The sequence below is a fragment of the Spea bombifrons genome, chromosome 5 (assembly GCF_027358695.1).
Source record: "Spea bombifrons isolate aSpeBom1 chromosome 5, aSpeBom1.2.pri, whole genome shotgun sequence".
Taxonomy (NCBI): Eukaryota; Metazoa; Chordata; class Amphibia; order Anura; family Pelobatidae; genus Spea; species Spea bombifrons.
In genome coordinates this window covers 76,293,645-76,311,541 of record NC_071091.1, presented here as the reverse complement: position 1 = coordinate 76,311,541, position 17,897 = coordinate 76,293,645, and the positions used below count along the sequence as shown (strand labels likewise).

The 17,897-nt window shown below is 38.0% G+C and overlaps 1 protein-coding gene across 1 annotated transcript in view; it reads right to left on the bottom strand.

Annotated features, from left to right (window-relative positions):
* The window catches only part of LAMA1 (laminin subunit alpha 1), a 69,337-nt gene that overhangs the window by 21,301 nt on the left and 30,139 nt on the right, over positions 1 to 17,897 (bottom strand). Inside the window, exons 14-40 of the mRNA XM_053467061.1 lie at positions 17,637 to 17,848; positions 17,062 to 17,173; positions 16,507 to 16,617; positions 16,280 to 16,407; positions 16,001 to 16,087; positions 15,563 to 15,774; positions 13,416 to 13,522; positions 12,990 to 13,170; positions 11,576 to 11,712; positions 11,199 to 11,435; positions 10,325 to 10,468; positions 9,917 to 10,096; positions 9,301 to 9,486; positions 8,806 to 8,927; positions 8,548 to 8,668; positions 8,319 to 8,456; positions 7,162 to 7,283; positions 6,204 to 6,290; positions 5,551 to 5,744; positions 4,526 to 4,668; positions 3,055 to 3,153; positions 2,661 to 2,772; positions 2,108 to 2,267; positions 1,471 to 1,681; positions 1,109 to 1,225; positions 864 to 1,027; positions 377 to 515 (exon numbers count right to left, since the gene is read on the bottom strand). Coding sequence (XP_053323036.1) covers positions 377 to 515; positions 864 to 1,027; positions 1,109 to 1,225; positions 1,471 to 1,681; positions 2,108 to 2,267; positions 2,661 to 2,772; positions 3,055 to 3,153; positions 4,526 to 4,668; positions 5,551 to 5,744; positions 6,204 to 6,290; positions 7,162 to 7,283; positions 8,319 to 8,456; positions 8,548 to 8,668; positions 8,806 to 8,927; positions 9,301 to 9,486; positions 9,917 to 10,096; positions 10,325 to 10,468; positions 11,199 to 11,435; positions 11,576 to 11,712; positions 12,990 to 13,170; positions 13,416 to 13,522; positions 15,563 to 15,774; positions 16,001 to 16,087; positions 16,280 to 16,407; positions 16,507 to 16,617; positions 17,062 to 17,173; positions 17,637 to 17,848 — 3,963 coding nt within the window. The remainder of the gene's footprint in view (positions 1 to 376; positions 516 to 863; positions 1,028 to 1,108; positions 1,226 to 1,470; positions 1,682 to 2,107; positions 2,268 to 2,660; positions 2,773 to 3,054; positions 3,154 to 4,525; positions 4,669 to 5,550; positions 5,745 to 6,203; positions 6,291 to 7,161; positions 7,284 to 8,318; positions 8,457 to 8,547; positions 8,669 to 8,805; positions 8,928 to 9,300; positions 9,487 to 9,916; positions 10,097 to 10,324; positions 10,469 to 11,198; positions 11,436 to 11,575; positions 11,713 to 12,989; positions 13,171 to 13,415; positions 13,523 to 15,562; positions 15,775 to 16,000; positions 16,088 to 16,279; positions 16,408 to 16,506; positions 16,618 to 17,061; positions 17,174 to 17,636; positions 17,849 to 17,897) is intronic.

Here is a 17,897-nt window from a genome sequence, read left to right as displayed (position 1 = left end):
ACAACCTAAAAATGAACTAGCAATTCTTACAGGTCTGATCTTAAGTAACAGTGAGTGGACATTAGTAGTGACATTATTTCCAATAAACATTAACCAATCTAGTTAATATAATAATCTGAAAAATAAAAACCCACGTTCTAATAAAATGTGCTTAATCTTTGATACTGTACTGGAGAGTTTTGGCTATAGAAGGTGTACCGTAACCTAAATTTTGTATATTTTTTAGCATATGGATGTCATTAGGATACAAGTCTATTAAGAGTGTTAATACAATTGTCTATTAGAATGTCATTGTGGATTGATAACACTAACAGTAATCTTTCTTCCATTCCATGTTCTTTAGACCTGTGCACCTGCCGCTCTTTGAAGACCTTACCATTGCCAGGACTCCTGTAACTGTGTGGTTACACTGTTCTGCAAGAACCTCTGATTGCTCAATCATATTTTTGATATCTGTGTGAGAGTGGATCGCACTGGTGGCATTCAAAGAGGCATTCCTTATATCTAAAAGAGAACTGGAAACACACAAAAAAGATATATTATTATATTGCCCCTTTAAAATATGATGTTTTTGCTGAAAAGATTTTGTAGCAAAATGAGTAAAAAAACATTGAAAACACATCAAACTCTACAACTAAGGTTTACAGCTTTAAATAGTGGATGTGTTGTTCTGCTTATGCATTTGTTTTAATAAAATAATCACATCTTCTTCTACTACCCAGCTTGTAGGAATTTAGATTTGACTTCCATTTAACTTAATACCGTGACGAAACCAAGGTATATGGCAATGCTGACTTATATGAAATATTACTGAACTGGATGAATGAATAACTACATTTTGGTATTAACACTGCTATGTTTACCTATTTAGAGAAGCAGAAAGTTTGTGTAGTTCTGCTGCATAATCTTCTGCCTTATAGACCATGTCAAGTGCGTCTCTTTTGGCCATCTGCATTACCAGACGATCTACATGGTGTCTCAGTTTAGAATTCCAAAGAAGAAGCTCCTCTTGGTGGGTCTCCAAAACCTATGGACAACATTACAGCATTAAATCCACATTAAATGACTCTCTATGGTCCAATTAATTCAGTGACACCTGGATACATACAGATGTAGCATTAATGGTGTCCTCTGCAAGCAAAACTGCATCATCCACCAGCCCAAGACCTTCCTCAATCAACAACACAGAACGGTTCTTATTTTCCTGAAGGTCGTGTTTTTTTGTCTGTAAGGGAAAAGAAATAAAAATACATTCCGCTAAAATTATTTTACCACACCACACTGATTGTTCCTTATGATTTTTTTCTAGTTGTCCATGGGTCAACTTTCATACTTGCAGCCCCTAGGACTAATGCAGAGTTCCCCCGGGATGCAAAGATGTTTCAAATGAAAAAGTATTTTTTTAACCTTGATCAATTGTTTTACCACATTAATAGGTAATTATAAACATAAATTCTGAAACTCACTTACCCTCAAATCAGCCAGATTTCTTTGTATAATGACCAGCAGATCGTTGGTGTTGTTGGTGTTTGCAGATGCCACATACAACAAATCCTCCGCTGCCAGTAGTTTGTTGTTACGTTGTGCGAGGGCATTTTCAAGACTATTTTTTAACTTTGTTAAATCTTGGTGTGGCTTCTCATATTGTTTCTGAACTCTGTGTAGATAGCCTTCTGATACTCTGATAAATCATAAAAGGAAAAAAAACTACTCAGATAAAAGTAAATACCGCTATTGGTTCAATTTCTATAACTGTCTGGTACTCTCTGCAGAAATCATCTTTAATCTAACTTCTTGTGTTCTTGTGACAGGCGGTATAAAAAAATAAGCAAAAGGGCAACTCATTTTAAAAGTGTGTTTTAAGTTATATAGATATATTTGATTTAGCAATTCCTTTTTTCCCTGTGAACATCCAATGTGACATCCAATAAACAAAACAAATATATGTACGTATAATAATAATATAAAATGTATACGTACTAACATGTATACATACATATATATATATATATATATATATATATACACACACACATACACACATACATATACATACATATATATACATATATATATTTCGCAAAAACAAGAAAATAAAGGCGCTTACTTGAGGGTTTTGGTAGCATCTTGACTTTGATCATCAAAATATTTCGACCTCATAGAACTGAGCATTAAGGAGACATCATCCTCATAATTTAATTGCAAATTGTCAGAGAGCTGTGTATCAATGCTCGTCTCATTTAGGCTTTCGACCACTTCCACCAATACTGCAAGAAAGATAGGTTAATAGCTCATTTAGAAAGCTCCCAAACACTAGAAACGACAGATCTGGCCACATAGTCAAATTAGGCAGCGGTCTAGTATGCCGAGTTGGTAGGGGTGCCACTATATATATATTTTTTTTTTACAAAGAAAGTATACATGTAGCACATAATTTACCATGGGTGCTAGAAGTCCTATAGTTGTCCATGTATGCCATCAACCTCAGTACTAGAAGAAAGTCTGTGTTGATTTAAATAACTATTTAAAGTTAATAAAGTACGCGCAAAAAGGAAGAACTGCCCTTATATCGCCAAACAACTTCTATCTTTGACAACCAGATAATTGCTGGATAGGTATCAACTGTTGGGGATAACTCATTTAAATGGCAATAAATGTACCTTGAATAGTTGTTTGCATTTTGTCAATAAAGCCGATTAACTCTTGAGTCTTATTCAGAGTTCTGACGGTGGCATTGTTCAGTGCTTCTCCATCACCTATCACCTGCTCCATCTTAGAGAAAAGTAAACATGTATGATTTAGATTTTTAAAAATGCAAATTGGAAAAAAGAAATTGGGGGCAATTGCGTTTTTGTAGCACTATATGTATTGACCTTACTGGACACATATGAGGTCTACTTTTTAATATTTGCTTTGCTAGATTTTACATTAAGAAATATACGTAAATAGAATTAAAGCTGTCCAAGGTATAACAAAGCAAACTTCATATTATGGCGATCTTAATAAAAGAGGCACTGTAGGAAAATGAATCTGCAGATTATGGCGTGTACTCACGTGCTGCTCAAGTTGGAGGGTGTCTTTAGACAAAGAACTGAGCTGCTCCATTGTCATGTCCAGGGATATTATTGGGCTGACTCTTATTGGCACAGACTCCTGAAAAACAATCCAAATTTGTCTAGTTATTGAGAATATTGAGAAACGTGACTTAAAACTACACATTTTACTTGCATAAACCTAGATAAAAATAATGTAAACTTTACTTGGGAATATACCTAACAGATGGAATATACCGTATGTACATATGAAATAAATGAATATGTGTTTTTAGTCAAATACATTTAAAAAATGTAATGATGACATTAACCTGACTGAGAAATATAAGAGATTCCAGAGATGCCATAATAAATGCTCATGGACCTTGGACAGGAATACAAATCAAATCTGTACTTCTCCAGCCTGAACATACATGGATTATTATTATTTATTGTTTTATATAGCACCATCAAATTCCGTAGCGCTGTACAATGGGTGGACAGGACATAACAAGTAGTATATAACATAACAAATTGACTTACAGAGACAACAGGTGAGGAAGGCACTGATCAAACAAATTTACAATCTAGAGATACAAGCCTAAAACATGCAGAAATGTATAAATGGCCAAAGAACAGGGTATTTTATAGATAGATAGATGCTATTTACTTTCAGTTTATTTAATGTGTGACTTTCAACACTTTGTATTATTTGTTTTTTTCCGGGCAGACCTCAAAATAAAGTGATTTCTGTTGATTTAGACTTTAAGAGCTGTTGCGTTTCAGCTATGTGCTCGTAACCTTTCAATAAATCCTGTGAGCCCTTTCCATGAACCTCAATGTTTGTTGTATCTTAATCTCCTATCAACCATCGTTTTTGGCTTTTAAGGCATATTTAAATATGTATTAAAATTATATTTGCATATAATTGCCTCTGGTAATTGGCGAACATCATGCTCTAAGCCGGGACCTGATTACATTACGGAGAGAGCAGCAACTTCATCTACAGATCCAATTTGAACAGTTTCAAGAACATCATAAATATCCTTTATTGGATTTTATCCAGTTTTCCCCGATCTGGACAGTATCAGCCACAACTTGTCTACAGAGAGCAACTACATTATTTGTACGGAGGGATGGAGGGAAACTTAAAGTAACATAATTAATATTTATTAAAACACGTTCTTATTCACAAAGCTGCCTATGTTACAATATTTCATTTGCAATCTAATGTTGTTGATTAAAATTAAACTAGACCCACATTCTACATATATCTACCATTTCTTCTGGGAGGCTGTTCCACTTATCTACCACTCTTACAGTAAAGTATAACTTTCTTATAAGTCTATATTACAGATGGATGGATGAAACATGATGAAAGCAAGCGACAGACAGATAGATAGATAGATAGATAGATAGATAGATAGATAGATACCTAATCAAATACCACCATATCTGGTTGAAATATGTGTTAAACTTTTTGAGTAAGATACCTTAAAGTGATTTGTCACATTTTCCAAGTTGAATAGAGTTTGATGAGGTGGTCTACCAATACCGGTCATATTAAAAGAGAAGATGGCCTGGTGCAAACTATCCAAATCATCAAGTAAGGTTCCAGTGCAATCATCATCACAAGCTGGAAATAAAGGAATAAATAAATGGTCAAAGCCATGGACAGGCAGGTAACCGCTTGAGTACTTTATACCCCAGTAGTATTAGATCATTTTATTAAGGTGCACTGAAGAAGTGGTGTTAAGATATATCTATTAAGACGTGTCGCACGGATCCTACAATAATAGACGCAACAGGTTCTGAAAAAACCCTTTACTTCCAAGGGCAGCACTACTATGTATTATCACGCGCAGGACACCACTGTTTCAGGCTTGGGTAACTTTCCCTGAACAGCTCACATTAATAATATTATCCCACACAATGAATATTAAACAGCATATGGAAGTGTCATTACTTATTAATTAATGAGGACACTCTTTTCCTGTATCTAATTATAATATGAAATAAAACATATTCAACGGTTTCCTATCTTATTATGTGTTGGTCACATGAAGATATCAGTGAGGTTGTATTACATTATGTTGTCCAATGCATGCTTGGACCATCTATTTTAACATCTGTCACTGTATTTATATGTACCTTTATCCTTGAGTATACATCTGTGAAAGGAAAAAGTTCCCACAAGGAATGCAAGGTAGTTAATCAGGTGTGATTTATTAGGTGCACCAATAGGGGCAAGGGTGACTGCCTAATTTTTGGCTTAGATTGGCCATTGTACCGAAATGTACTTGTTCGTGCCTCTGATCCATCACTTTCCTTGCATTATTAAACTTTTTCGACTATGTGTTTGTGTGAACTGGTTCTTTTGACTTATAAGTTGCTCTTATCACAGCGTCATTCCCCGTGCACCCAACTCTATATACCTATGTCAAAGGTCCATTTCTTCCACTAACAAAATAGCTAGGTTATCGGCACAGTATAGAGTGTACTGATGTGTGTTACTTACATATACATTCTTCTTCCAAAAGAATGTGTCTTAATTCACAAGTATCACAAAGACGGCCAGTTACTCCTGTTTTGCAAATGCACTGGCCGGTTAGCCGATCACATTCATTATTCAATGAGCCGCTTGGGTTGCAGTCACATTTCTGGCAGAAGCCATCAGGCTCATTTGGATTTCCGTAGTAGCCAAGAGAACACCTACATGTTACAAAACATATACAGAATACATAATTAAATAATTTATGTTTGCGCCATAACTCCTTTGCATCATAAGTAGCTATTGTTAAAGAAAATGTCAAGTTCTTATTTTAGCGTCTTTTAAATAACTGAACCGGTCCAACTTTTCTAGTGTTTCTGTGAAGCCCAACAGCTTGGCCAACACCGACAACCTGGCTTGTTTCATAGGCGTCGGTGATAATAGCATTTACAGGAGCCACTGAGTTTAGTGCTCGCCTCAAGCTTTACGAAAAAATGATATGGTGTTGGTCCAAAAGATGACAGGGTCTTTTGCTTAAGATGGCACAAGCTATCGGGCAAACACAGAAAAGTATGTCTTTGCTGTTTTCAATGTTCCCCTCCCAAAAAAAGAAATCACTTTTGACTATGAGTAAAAATTGACTGTAATACTCTCTTTTCAATAGCACATATGGTCCTTACCTTTCACAGTATCGCCCTTCATATCCAGGTAGACAGGCATCACAACGGAAATCATTAATACCTTCTAGGACGCACGTGGGGCTAAAACTAGGAACATAAACAGTAAAAGGGAGTTTAAAACGTTTAACAATTCTTCTCACAATTTATAGCGCAGAACTGCATACTGTCATATTAGAGCAGATTTTATTTCTCTATGTTTATATTGTTATACTTAATTTCTCTAATTTGCTAATACAGCATGTAATCAGAGCTATATTACCCTAGTCAGCTTCCAAGGACAGGAGACCTGAGAAGAATGCCAGCCTCAAACGGCCTATTGAGCCCCAGCGAGGAGGTTTAAGAGATCAATCTACTCAACACAGCACATTGTTTTGAGAGAAGGAAGAGGTCTGAACTTCTCCGTCATGCTTCCGCGTGCGACTGAGTATTTAGTGCCAGAATATGGTGTCATACGCAGACATCATCTATCTATATGCAGAGGTGGAGTGGTCAGACAGATCTATACCACCGTAAAGGTAGTCATTCAGACACTTGAACTAGTATACTCCCTAAGACCCCATGGAGTGTTAATCTTACATAAAAATACATGCTAGAGATTTCATTTGAGAGAAAACACCTTCATTACATATTGAAAGCATTCCACTGTACAACTTAGTACCCCATTTTCACAAAAGCATCTAAGTAGGACATTGATGTTAACCATATATTTTTGGCTCATTTGCAGACGCTTCAAGATGCCTTCTTATGGTTATTTCTCAACAATATAATTGCGGTTTATGATACCAAATCATGTTGCTTCCAGCATTAATGCTAAGAGGACTAGAAACTGACCCCATAAGAAGAGATTCTAAAAAAGCAATATTAAAACATAAATATCTGATTTGTGGAGTAATGGCAGACAAGGAAGAAGACTGTACACGCATTTCAACATAAAATAGGTGTTTAGATGTAAAATTACCTCTGGCTGTTGCCCTTGGGACAAGCACACAATGAGCAATCTGCAATTGACCCAGTTACTTTCCCATAGTAGCCAGGAGCACATAGATGGCAGTGGTCACCAGCTGTATTATCCTGGCAGTCCTGCAACATGACAGCAAACCAACAATCAGCATTGCCTGTAACTGGTTGTCGCTGGTAATACACTAATCCTTCACTTAATACTGCAGCAAGGAGGTTCTATAACAATATACCCACTTTCAGGTAATGATCGGGGAAATTGGTGAAATCTGACAGTATGGTTTTTAGACTGGTCGATGCATGTTATCTATTGCTATAAGGCATATGTTTTTATGAAAGACACTTTTTTGCACTTGGAGATTGAATTTTTGTTCTTTTTTTATTTTGTTCACTATGTTGTGTTAGACATGTGAGCATAGCTAAATATTAGCTGTTCCCAAAGAAAAGAGAGTTAAATCTAAGTTTGTGTTGTCTTTTAGTATCCAACAGAAGAAAGGACCTCCAAAGAAGGGGCCTATGGGATTTTATTAACATGTTGGCCTACTAATGGCTGTATCTATTTTTATTGAATGGGAAATTGGGATTACACAGTAAATTATTGCAAATTATTAAAATATTAACCAACTCTCTGGTCGGGGAGTCGTAGGATAAAATTGTACAACGCCAGTGGGTATTACATGCAATAACATTCACCTTTCAACATTCATCTGGCGTGTTCTACTATCATATAAACTAATATGTAAATGCTCAAACAGACATAACCACACATGGAGAAATATTATCTAGATGGTCTAGAGTTACAGTTTTGCACATACATTTAAAATCATACAAAATACCCCTCATTTTACTTACATATAACATAGGTAAGACTTGAATAAATGAAAATATTTACTTAAGATTGTTTCAATTGTAAATGTTGACTGACCCCTTCAATGTGAGGCAATATTAAGAGATGAAATAATATATAAATACGATGTAAATACTGAAAATATATTATCTCTCAAGGACCCTAAAATTGACAAGTTTTCACCCTAATTTTATTCTAACATTATTTTAATGTTAGTTATTAATGTAATTACAATGTAGAATGCATTATCATAAATGAGACTGAAATGTAATATATCTTGCTGCTTTGAGATCCTGTATAATGTTACATACCATGCATCTGCCAGTATCTGGATCACAGATCTCGCTGTGGTTGCTGCACTGACAGGGGACACAGGGAGGGTTTTGGAAACGTAACCCTAAGATACTGATTTCTGAGAGCTTCTCTCTATAGTATCCAGGTGCACACTCCTAAAGAAAGAAAAATATGGCGTGAAAAAGGGTAAATCCATTGTTTTTGAAACGGCAGAATAAAATTCTACTTTTTGGAAATGCAATTTACCTGACATGAAAGTCCTCTATAACCAGGGGGGCACTCGCAGACCTCAATGAGATGAGCAGCTTCTCGGCCAGAATGCATGTCTGATGCCTCCACCGCAATCTCCATTGATATATTAGAGATCCTAGGAATGTTCAAAAAAAAGAGGAAAATAATAGGAATTTAACACAGAATGAACACATTAACTGATGACCTGATGTTTTACAAGCACATAAGTATAACGAGACTGTGATTTATGTACATAATTTACTAAATCTTTACCTGCTTTGTTGTAATCCATATCCATAAGATGCTTTGATTAGAATGTAATCAATGTTGTTTAAAACATACATGAAATCTGATCTTGTTACAGTCTGCTCAGAATCAAAATACCTCCAGTTATTCTGCAAATGACAAGCAAATAAAGGAAACATTCAGTGAAGTTAAATGGTAACCATTACATTGGATTAAACAAAAACATAGTTCCAGAGAAGTTTTGTGATCACAGCATAGGCCATTGGATTGCTCACATTTTGCAAGGCCTACTCTTTAGATTAATAACGTCTAAAGTATCGGGGACAATGTTCCAAAAGTCTGTACCTGAGCACTGAACATCCAACTAAGATCCTTAATCCTTAGCAGCATTATGAGTTGGTTACTAAGCAATACATATGTTGGTTTGATGTGGCTCAGTTCTACTTTGCCCAGTTGGTTTTAGCTATGGAGAACTTAAGCAGCTGCTGAGAAGCTAGGCTATTACTTATATACAGTACTTACCTCTGTCATGCTGGCTTGAATCTCCGCTCTCACCGCGTTTCCAGGAGCAGGGGTGTACATAGATATAATCAGTTTGCTGGCGCTCCCACCTTTCATTAAAATCTGGGGCTCAAAATCAGAGGAACCAGAATCTCCCAGAGCATAATAAGTAATGACATATGACAGCATTCCACCGTAGGCCAAAATCTGTGGCCAGATAAATAGAAGATAAAAGTGTAAAACATGGTTTACATTGCCACAAAATAAAAAGAATGACTGTTAATGCAACCGCAAACATTAGACCTTTACGGCTCAACAATACATTTTTATGTTATATTCATATCTTGGAATTCTCTGGGTTTGACCAGGATTCTCCGGGTAAAGCCCCGCTTCCTCGGGTCTTCCAGTCTTTATTTTTGCTTGGCAGGGGGCGGGACTTGGCTATATCCAATCTCCACCCACTTCCTGTTTTCTCCTACCCACTTTGCTTTGACTTCCCTTCTAGCAGGCCCCTATACAAGACCAACCCCGCCTCTATATGTGACTAGCCCCACCCGCCATCAAGGCAAGGCCACAGATATCACATTAATATGACCATTTTACACGTATCAAGTTAAATATTAACTACTGTTCTTACCTTATTATCTAAAAACTGTTGTGGTAATTGCCAGTAGAATTTTTCCGAATTCAGACGTTGCTGCACCACTGTTGCGTCCAATAAAATGTCAACCGCCTCTGAGAATACCCCGTCTGTAGTTCCCTGGAGGTTACTTGGAGAAACCACGCTGAGCAGAGAATTATCCGGGACCAAGGAAATCTAAATACAAATATTTAAAAACATTACATATAGCACTGCATCAAAAAAAACAAGAACTGATCTTTTTTGTTTTGTATTTTGCCTGTAAAAGATTACATTTGTATTGGATCATATGCAGAGAAATTCTTTACCTTTGACAGCAATGCTAATTTTAAAACTTTAAATTAGAATATAATGTATACTTGGTAATGGGATACAGGACAATAAATACAAATATCAGTGACTTACAGGTATGCGGACATAGCCTTCCATTTCGGCACAAAGCTGGGATACTCCAGAACAGAAACAGAGGGAACAGCCCAGTGGATTCTCAGCATGAAGAGCAAAAGTGCCAGCCTTACACTCGTTGCAATAACTTCCAACCACATTGTCCTGTAACAAAACAGGTGTATAAAATCACGTTTTTAAAAGGACAAAAGTACACATCATTTTACACATTTTGCAGATTAGCCATTTGTATAATGTGTTCTAGCTCTGTTACTTAAGCCCAAAATACTAGACAATCACCTTGATTCCTTATCATACTGTCAGTGGAGTTGCATTCATGAATAGCATAATAGATAATTAATCATCTGTGCGCCTTTGCACTGTGGATTCTACGGTATCTATGTCAAAATAAAAGTTTGCTAATGCAACCAGAGAGTTATGTGACAAAAATGGCCCATTGTACCTTAAAATACACATTCCCAATGTGATTGATTGAATTTGGTTGAATCACAATCTATTCCAAAAAACAGTGGCTAAATCTTGTGGAGGCCAAAAAAAGCCTACTTTAAGGGCTAAACATTTTCTCTTTAATGTTTAATACAAAAATTCAATGGATTCTAGCTGAATTGGCTTCAATGGGAGCAGTGCAGGCTGCAGGACATGTGCTCTCGGTGCAGACAGGGGAGAAGGAGTCTGGTTTTGTTACTAAAAACTGCAAAATAATGTACAGTATGCAACAAAATGCACGCAGAAAAAATGCATTGGTTTTACACAGAACATTGTTTTCCCAAGGATGTTTGAAGCTATACAATGTATTATACCATGTTATATTTTTTTTATCAAGTTATGTTATAAAACACGTGTTGGAGTAATACAGAGAACAGGGTTTATTTACCTTACAAGCACATTGGCCGGTCTCTTCCACGCAGCTGCACACCTTCCGTTCATCATCACACCATGCAGACTGCGTGCCTTCGGGATCACAGTCACAAGAAACGCACTCGGGATATTTCCTATATCCAAACAGGCAGGCGCTGCAGCTCTGTCCACCAAATTCCTTTCTGCAATGGCACTGGCCAGTTGAAAGGTCACACTGGAGGCTGTTGGACCCATCTTTGCTGCAGTTACATTCCTGAAATCAGACAAATACATGACATCTTGACATTTGCAGCATTAATATGATCCTGTTGGCAGATATCCCGGCCAGACCAACTAGGTTGTTGGTCACATGGTTATCTGGCACAGGCTTTGATAATTCTAGAGGTCTCTTACCAGACATCCAAGTTCTGGATCATGACCCCAGTAGTTGGTGTCACAGAATTCACACTTGGGTCCATGCGTATGAGGAGGGCAGATGCACTCTCCAGACTCAGGATCACAGTTATTCTGGGTGTGTGCACAGTCACAAGCTGGGAAGGAAAACGTAACACAACAATGTTGGAAAATTGCAAAATGTGAAAGGGGGACACTTTTTTTTAAAAAAAACTCTCCGATACAAGCAATTGCATCACCACTTAAAACACACTTTATTTTTGTCAGCACAGTCATGCATATTAAAAATAACCAACACATTGAATTGAATTCCCATAAGGCTCAGCCAGACATACTACTTCCATGATGCTGGCTGAGCGTCATGGGAAGTGCAGCAACAGTAAAGCTGCAGATGCTAGCTGTGAACTACAATTCCTATGATTCTCAGCCATCCAGCCAGGTGTCCACCATAATGCTGGCTGAGCACCATTGGAAGAGTAGTCCACAGCAGCAGAATTTTTTTTTTAAATTAAAAAAGGCTAATGTTATCCTCCCTCCATTGATTTTTGGAATCAAAACGTTTGATACTGCAAAAATTGATGACATTATTCTTCACGATATTCTTGTAAGAAACTTTTATTTCTTTGTTAATTCATGTAAACAATTGTTTCATATTTATTAAGAAATTTCCTTTTATTTGCCAACCCCCCCAGTTATGCACAGCTGCCCCCAGAAATGCATTATACCCCCTATATGACACTCTGCCTTCCTGATATGCCTTATACCCTCCTATATGCCGCTCTGCCCCATGATATGCCTTTTAACCCCCTATATGCCTTATACCCCCCTATATGGCACTCTGCCTCCAGAAATGCCTTATACCCCCTATATGACACTCTGCCTTCCTGATATGCCTTATACCCTCCTATATGCTGCTCTGCCCCATGATATGTCTTATACCCCCCTATATGCCTTATACCCCCCTATATGGCACTCTGCCTCCAGAAATGCCTTATACCCCCTATATGCCACACTGCCTCCAGAAATGCCTTATACCCCTATAAGCCACTCTGGAGGCAGAGTTTAAAAGGGGTGGGACGAAGAGCTGAGGCACGGCCATTGGGCGGCGCGGTGGGTGCACGCCAGCCCCTTTATTTTCATTAGACGCCGGCGGCCGGAAAAGGCTTTCAATCCCGTTTGCAGCCGCTCAGCGGCTGTTTTCAATGTTGATCTGCCGGCCAACATTGAAAACAGCCTCTGAGCGGCTGCAAACAGGATTGAAAGCCCCTTCCGGCCGCTGGTATCCCGGGACAGAGACCCCAAATCGGGACTGTCCCGCCTGAATCGGGACAGCTGGGGGGCATGCGATCATAGAATTGAATATAGCTATGCATCAGCTCCAAAACATAACTAATCAACACTGTGCAAAACCTACGAGTGCAGCCGCCATCCTGGTATGCATAAAATCCATGGGCACAAACATCACACTTGAGTCCAGCTACTCCAGGTACGCAGGTGCACTGCCCGGCATCATTACAAGCATCTGAAACGGAGCCTGACTCGTTACAATCACAGGGGAGACATCCAATGCCAGACGTCAAACCGTAGAATCCATGCTGTGGGAATAAACCATAAAGTCACTCACTTTCCATGAAAATGTATTTAATTCCTAGAGTGCGTTAATGGCCCTATAGAAGTGCCGTTTGCTTAACCGGATCCGTGTTGGTGAGTCCACAGGAGAATACTGTTATGTTATCTATCTTTGTATCTGTTATAAAATCAACTATATTTAATTGCCCTGATCTTATTCTTTTTACACTATACATTCACTTTAAGAATAACCGGTTTTATTGTTTCTTACCACGCACTGATCGCATCTTTTTCCAAACACATTTGGTTTACATTCACATATGCCAGTCTCGTGGCGACAAATGCCTGAAACAGAGCTTTCAGGATGGCATTGGCAAGCTTAAAAAAAGAAAAGGAAAAAAATAGACGTAAATAATGGTCAACTTTTTTAAATTAGCAAATATACACATTTAAAAAAATAAATATGATACATAGTGAATAATGCATTTGTTTGCATTCAAAAGCTTAGTCTGCCAGAAAAAAAAACCAGCAGATGTTTAAGGGAAAAAAGAAGGGAAATTCCACAATAAACTAGATGCCTTCATTCAACTATCCGAAGACATAACGTGCATACAGCTATAGGGATTAATCAACGGGAAATGTTGAGGCACAACAAGAAATAAAAGGCACAAAAAAGACAATCCTAGTCAAGTAAATGCCACATTTGTGACACCAACGGAGAGTGCGCCGTTTTCTTAACTAGATCGGTGTTGGTGGGCCCACGGGAGAATACTGCCTCCTTACTACAAAGAAGGTGACTCCGTCCTGAATCACAGGGGCTCATACCCACCAACACAATATGTACAGTCAACCGCAGCGGTATTTATGTCACGCGAAATGCTGCCGTACTTAAGTTATGGCGAGTGCTTAAACTTTTTTTGTTTTGTCATATTAAAATCTCCTATGGGTACTTAATTTATTAGTATGATTACTTTGCATTATTATGTTTATCTTAGCTATACTTCTAAAGTATTTGCTCGGCTGCACAGTCAAGTCAAACGGGAGTTAATATATGCATGGAATCAGCCATTCACAATCGAGTGGGCGGGGTTATCTGGCTGACGCAATAACAAAGGCACCAACGAAAAGCTAGAAGCTGATACAGCAGCTGAAAACCTATTTTGACAGAATAAATTGATTTGGAGAGAAATAAGTAAAGCGCAAACGCCACAGGTATCCCCCTCGAACATTGTTATATGTTGGTGCAGTATTTATATTGTTAAAAAAAACAAAACATTTAATAGATTTATAAATATTTATTTGGGGTTTGTGTGACGTTTTTCACCCATTCAGGAACAAGAGATTTTCACACTCCAAAATCATATTTGCTAAAGCATGATTTTACTTTTATATTTTTGATGTACCCATAAAATAAATTAGATATTGGTTTGCTCAGGACGGGACATACTAAAACAAATGACAAAATGGAGTGCCCATAGACCCATGGGCCACTTCATCAGAACTGTATACGTGGGCTCATTTTTTACTATTAAAAAAAGAAATAAAAGGCCCAAAGTAATATCTCATGGTATTACATTTACATGAAATACACGAAGAACAATAGCTGAATTTTTACATTTGTTTTTAATTGTACCGGAACAAAAGGCATGCTTTATTCCGAATGTCTGCTCCTCTGGGAAGATTGGCCCCAAATGATGGTGCAAATTGTTTGCTGTTGCTTTTGGCACGCAGGATCCGGTCGCGTATGTTTGTTTGTAATGGCATGTTTGTTCCAAATGGTGTAAAATTCAATATGAACCAGTCCAGGACTTTGTTTTGTGTGAAACTGTTTGTTTTCAGCCTCTTTCTCGTAGGACACACAGATACTGGGTCCATCCTCTGCATTGTAACTGTGGAAAAAACGCCATAAAAAACGCCAAGGCAATAAACCCACATGGCTTTTTCATGGCGTTTTTTTCTCTCCCATTGACTTCTATTGGAGAAAAACGCCAAGATTTCTTGCAAAAAACGCCAGAGTGTCAACATGCTGCGATTTTGAAAAACTGCCAAAGAGCCCAAAAAAGCAGAAAAACGCCAAAGAGGACTGAAAAAACGCCAAACAGAAAAACGCCAAGTGGAAATGGCATTTTGCGATTTCCTATTGAAGAACAGTTAACATTTGGCTGCAGCCGTTTTTCACACAAAAAACGCCAGGTGGCGCTATTGGCGTTTTTATGGGCGTTTTTAGCAAAAAAAAACCAAGTGGAAATCTAGCCTATCACTGATTTATCAGAGAAGACTGTGGTTAAAGACATTTAATCCAGTAAAATATACATCTATTCCTCAATTAGGAAAGAATGGTAATGATATGGCAACGAAGGTTAGAGCGCTGGATTATCTAAAAGAATAAGACCCAAGTAGCATGTAAATGTTTCTTACCAGTGCAGTTTTTCGCTAAGATTGCATCCCCATAGAAGCCATCGGCACATCGTTCACAGTGCCGTCCCGCTGTGTTGTCTGTGCATTTGAGGCATTCTCCTGTCACTGCATTACAATGGCCAACCTCAAAAGGGTCTATGTTCCCATTGCAATCACAAGGGACGCACGATCCTCCGGGAACAGAGGGACTGCCATAGTAACCATTTGCACATCTAGAACATAGGAAGTATTTAGTATTAACAAAACGTACTCTTTCAAAACACAGTTAATAACAGAGTAAAAAAGAAATCAACCAAGTCACTGCTATTATCATACATTTAAATTCACTATAACCATCATAGTTTGAACTTGACATTTGTATAAAGTCATAAGTGCCCCTTTATACAATACTATTAAATATTATTCATTGTGTATTAAAGACGATAAATAATGACTTACTTTTCACACCGTGTTCCGGTGTATCCAGGGGCACACTGGTCACAGACTGCCTCACCGTCAATGGATAAGTGACATGTTGGACTGAAACTGAATTAGAAGAAATATAACATACCACGTAAAACAGAACTCATTTTTTGGCTTTACATTGGTATCTCAAGTAACAAGATAATCAAATTAAAACTATACAACAAAATAGTACATCCAAAAATGTAAATAAACAGTTCAGACTGGCTTGGTAAAGAGAGTACATTGGCGTGAATCATTTAAATGAAGGCTCACTTGTTAGTGGAGATCAGCAGAGGACAGGCGCATGGTTGGCAGTCATTAGGTGTTCCATGGTAAGGGTTTCCATAATAGCCTGGCATGCACTGATCACAATGATGTCCTGTGGTATTGTGCTGACAGTCCTGAAGGGCCATAAATAATTTTGTTAGTAAAGAAACAAATTCTCTCTCTCTCTCTCTCTCTCTCTCGTACATGTAAATGTAGACGGTTAAATTACTTACATAACATGCACCATGGATGTCGCACTCAGTCGCGTGGCCGTTGCATTCACAGGGTTCACAGATGCCACCAAACAGGGTTCCACCCACACGATAATGACCAGGGAGACAAGACTAGAAAAGAGTCATTTCTGGTTATAATATATGCACCTTTACTACCTGCATGCTGTAAATGTATTTAACATCTTGAAAATACTTTATTACTAAATGGCAAAAATGTAAAGAAATAAAATGGAGGCTTGGCTGCAACTACCACTGGGTCGATGGAACTGACCATGCCCTCGCCTACGTCGATGTGTTTTAGGAGTGGTGTGGAAAGCAAGGGCTTGTTTCACTCACCTCTGCCTATTTTAACCAATCTCCACTTACTGTCTCTCATTTACAGCCATGCATTCTCCCTCCTACAAAGCCTTTTTATTTTTTATTTTTTTTATGTATAAGGCTGCTTAGGGATGGAGACATGCAAAAAAAATAAAAAAACTAGAACAAAATAAAGAAAGAATGCATCTCGACATTAGTATTGGCTATAAATCATGTTAGTAAGAGCTGCTATGTTACCTCGCAAGATGTACCAGAGTAACCCGGAGGGCATTCACAGTTTTCCACTTGAACAGCTGGCAAGAGGTCTATAACATTTGGTTGTGCAATATCCAAGGTGACTGAGCTTAATCTGCGAAATAATAAGAGAGGCTAAATAAATCCGTCAGTAATAAGATTGACACATTTACTACAACAAAATAACACCATGGAGAGATAAAAATATGTAGTTGTTCAGTTATGGAAAACTTAAGCACTTTAATATGTATTCTTATATAAATAAATAAAGCACTTACATGAGGCAGAAGATGCAACCCTGCCTTCCTCCTCCTCTATGGTGCAACGTTCATGCCTAAAGCAGCCAGTGGCAGGAAAGCCCTCCCATTAAAATCAATGAACAGACCCCCCAACCCGGTGTCCCCCACCACAATGTAGCAAATGCATATGGGGGCATTCTACTATCATATGAATTACACTGGAAAGAGGTAATAAGAAGGAAGTCTTGTGGGTCGTTGAAGGTTCATGGAGATTTTGAGGAACACAGGATGTTTGTGATTCACGTATCTACATAAAAGTATTTAAAGACTATTTTTTACCTGGAGATTATATTCTTGGCAAGGTTGTAGCTAGCCCTAATTTGAAGGTGGTTTACATTTGCGAGGACAGTCATGAGCCTATCCCTGTCCACTGGTCTCCTTGAATAGAAGTCTATGAAGTTCTCAGGAACAAGCTTTATCTCAGCTGTATGCTCCTCATAAGGCTGCAGCAGGACACCGTTGGCCTTTAATCCCAAAGTCTGCCCATTACCCTGCAAGAACATGAAAGTTATTGTAGATGAACTACTAAAACATAAAGGT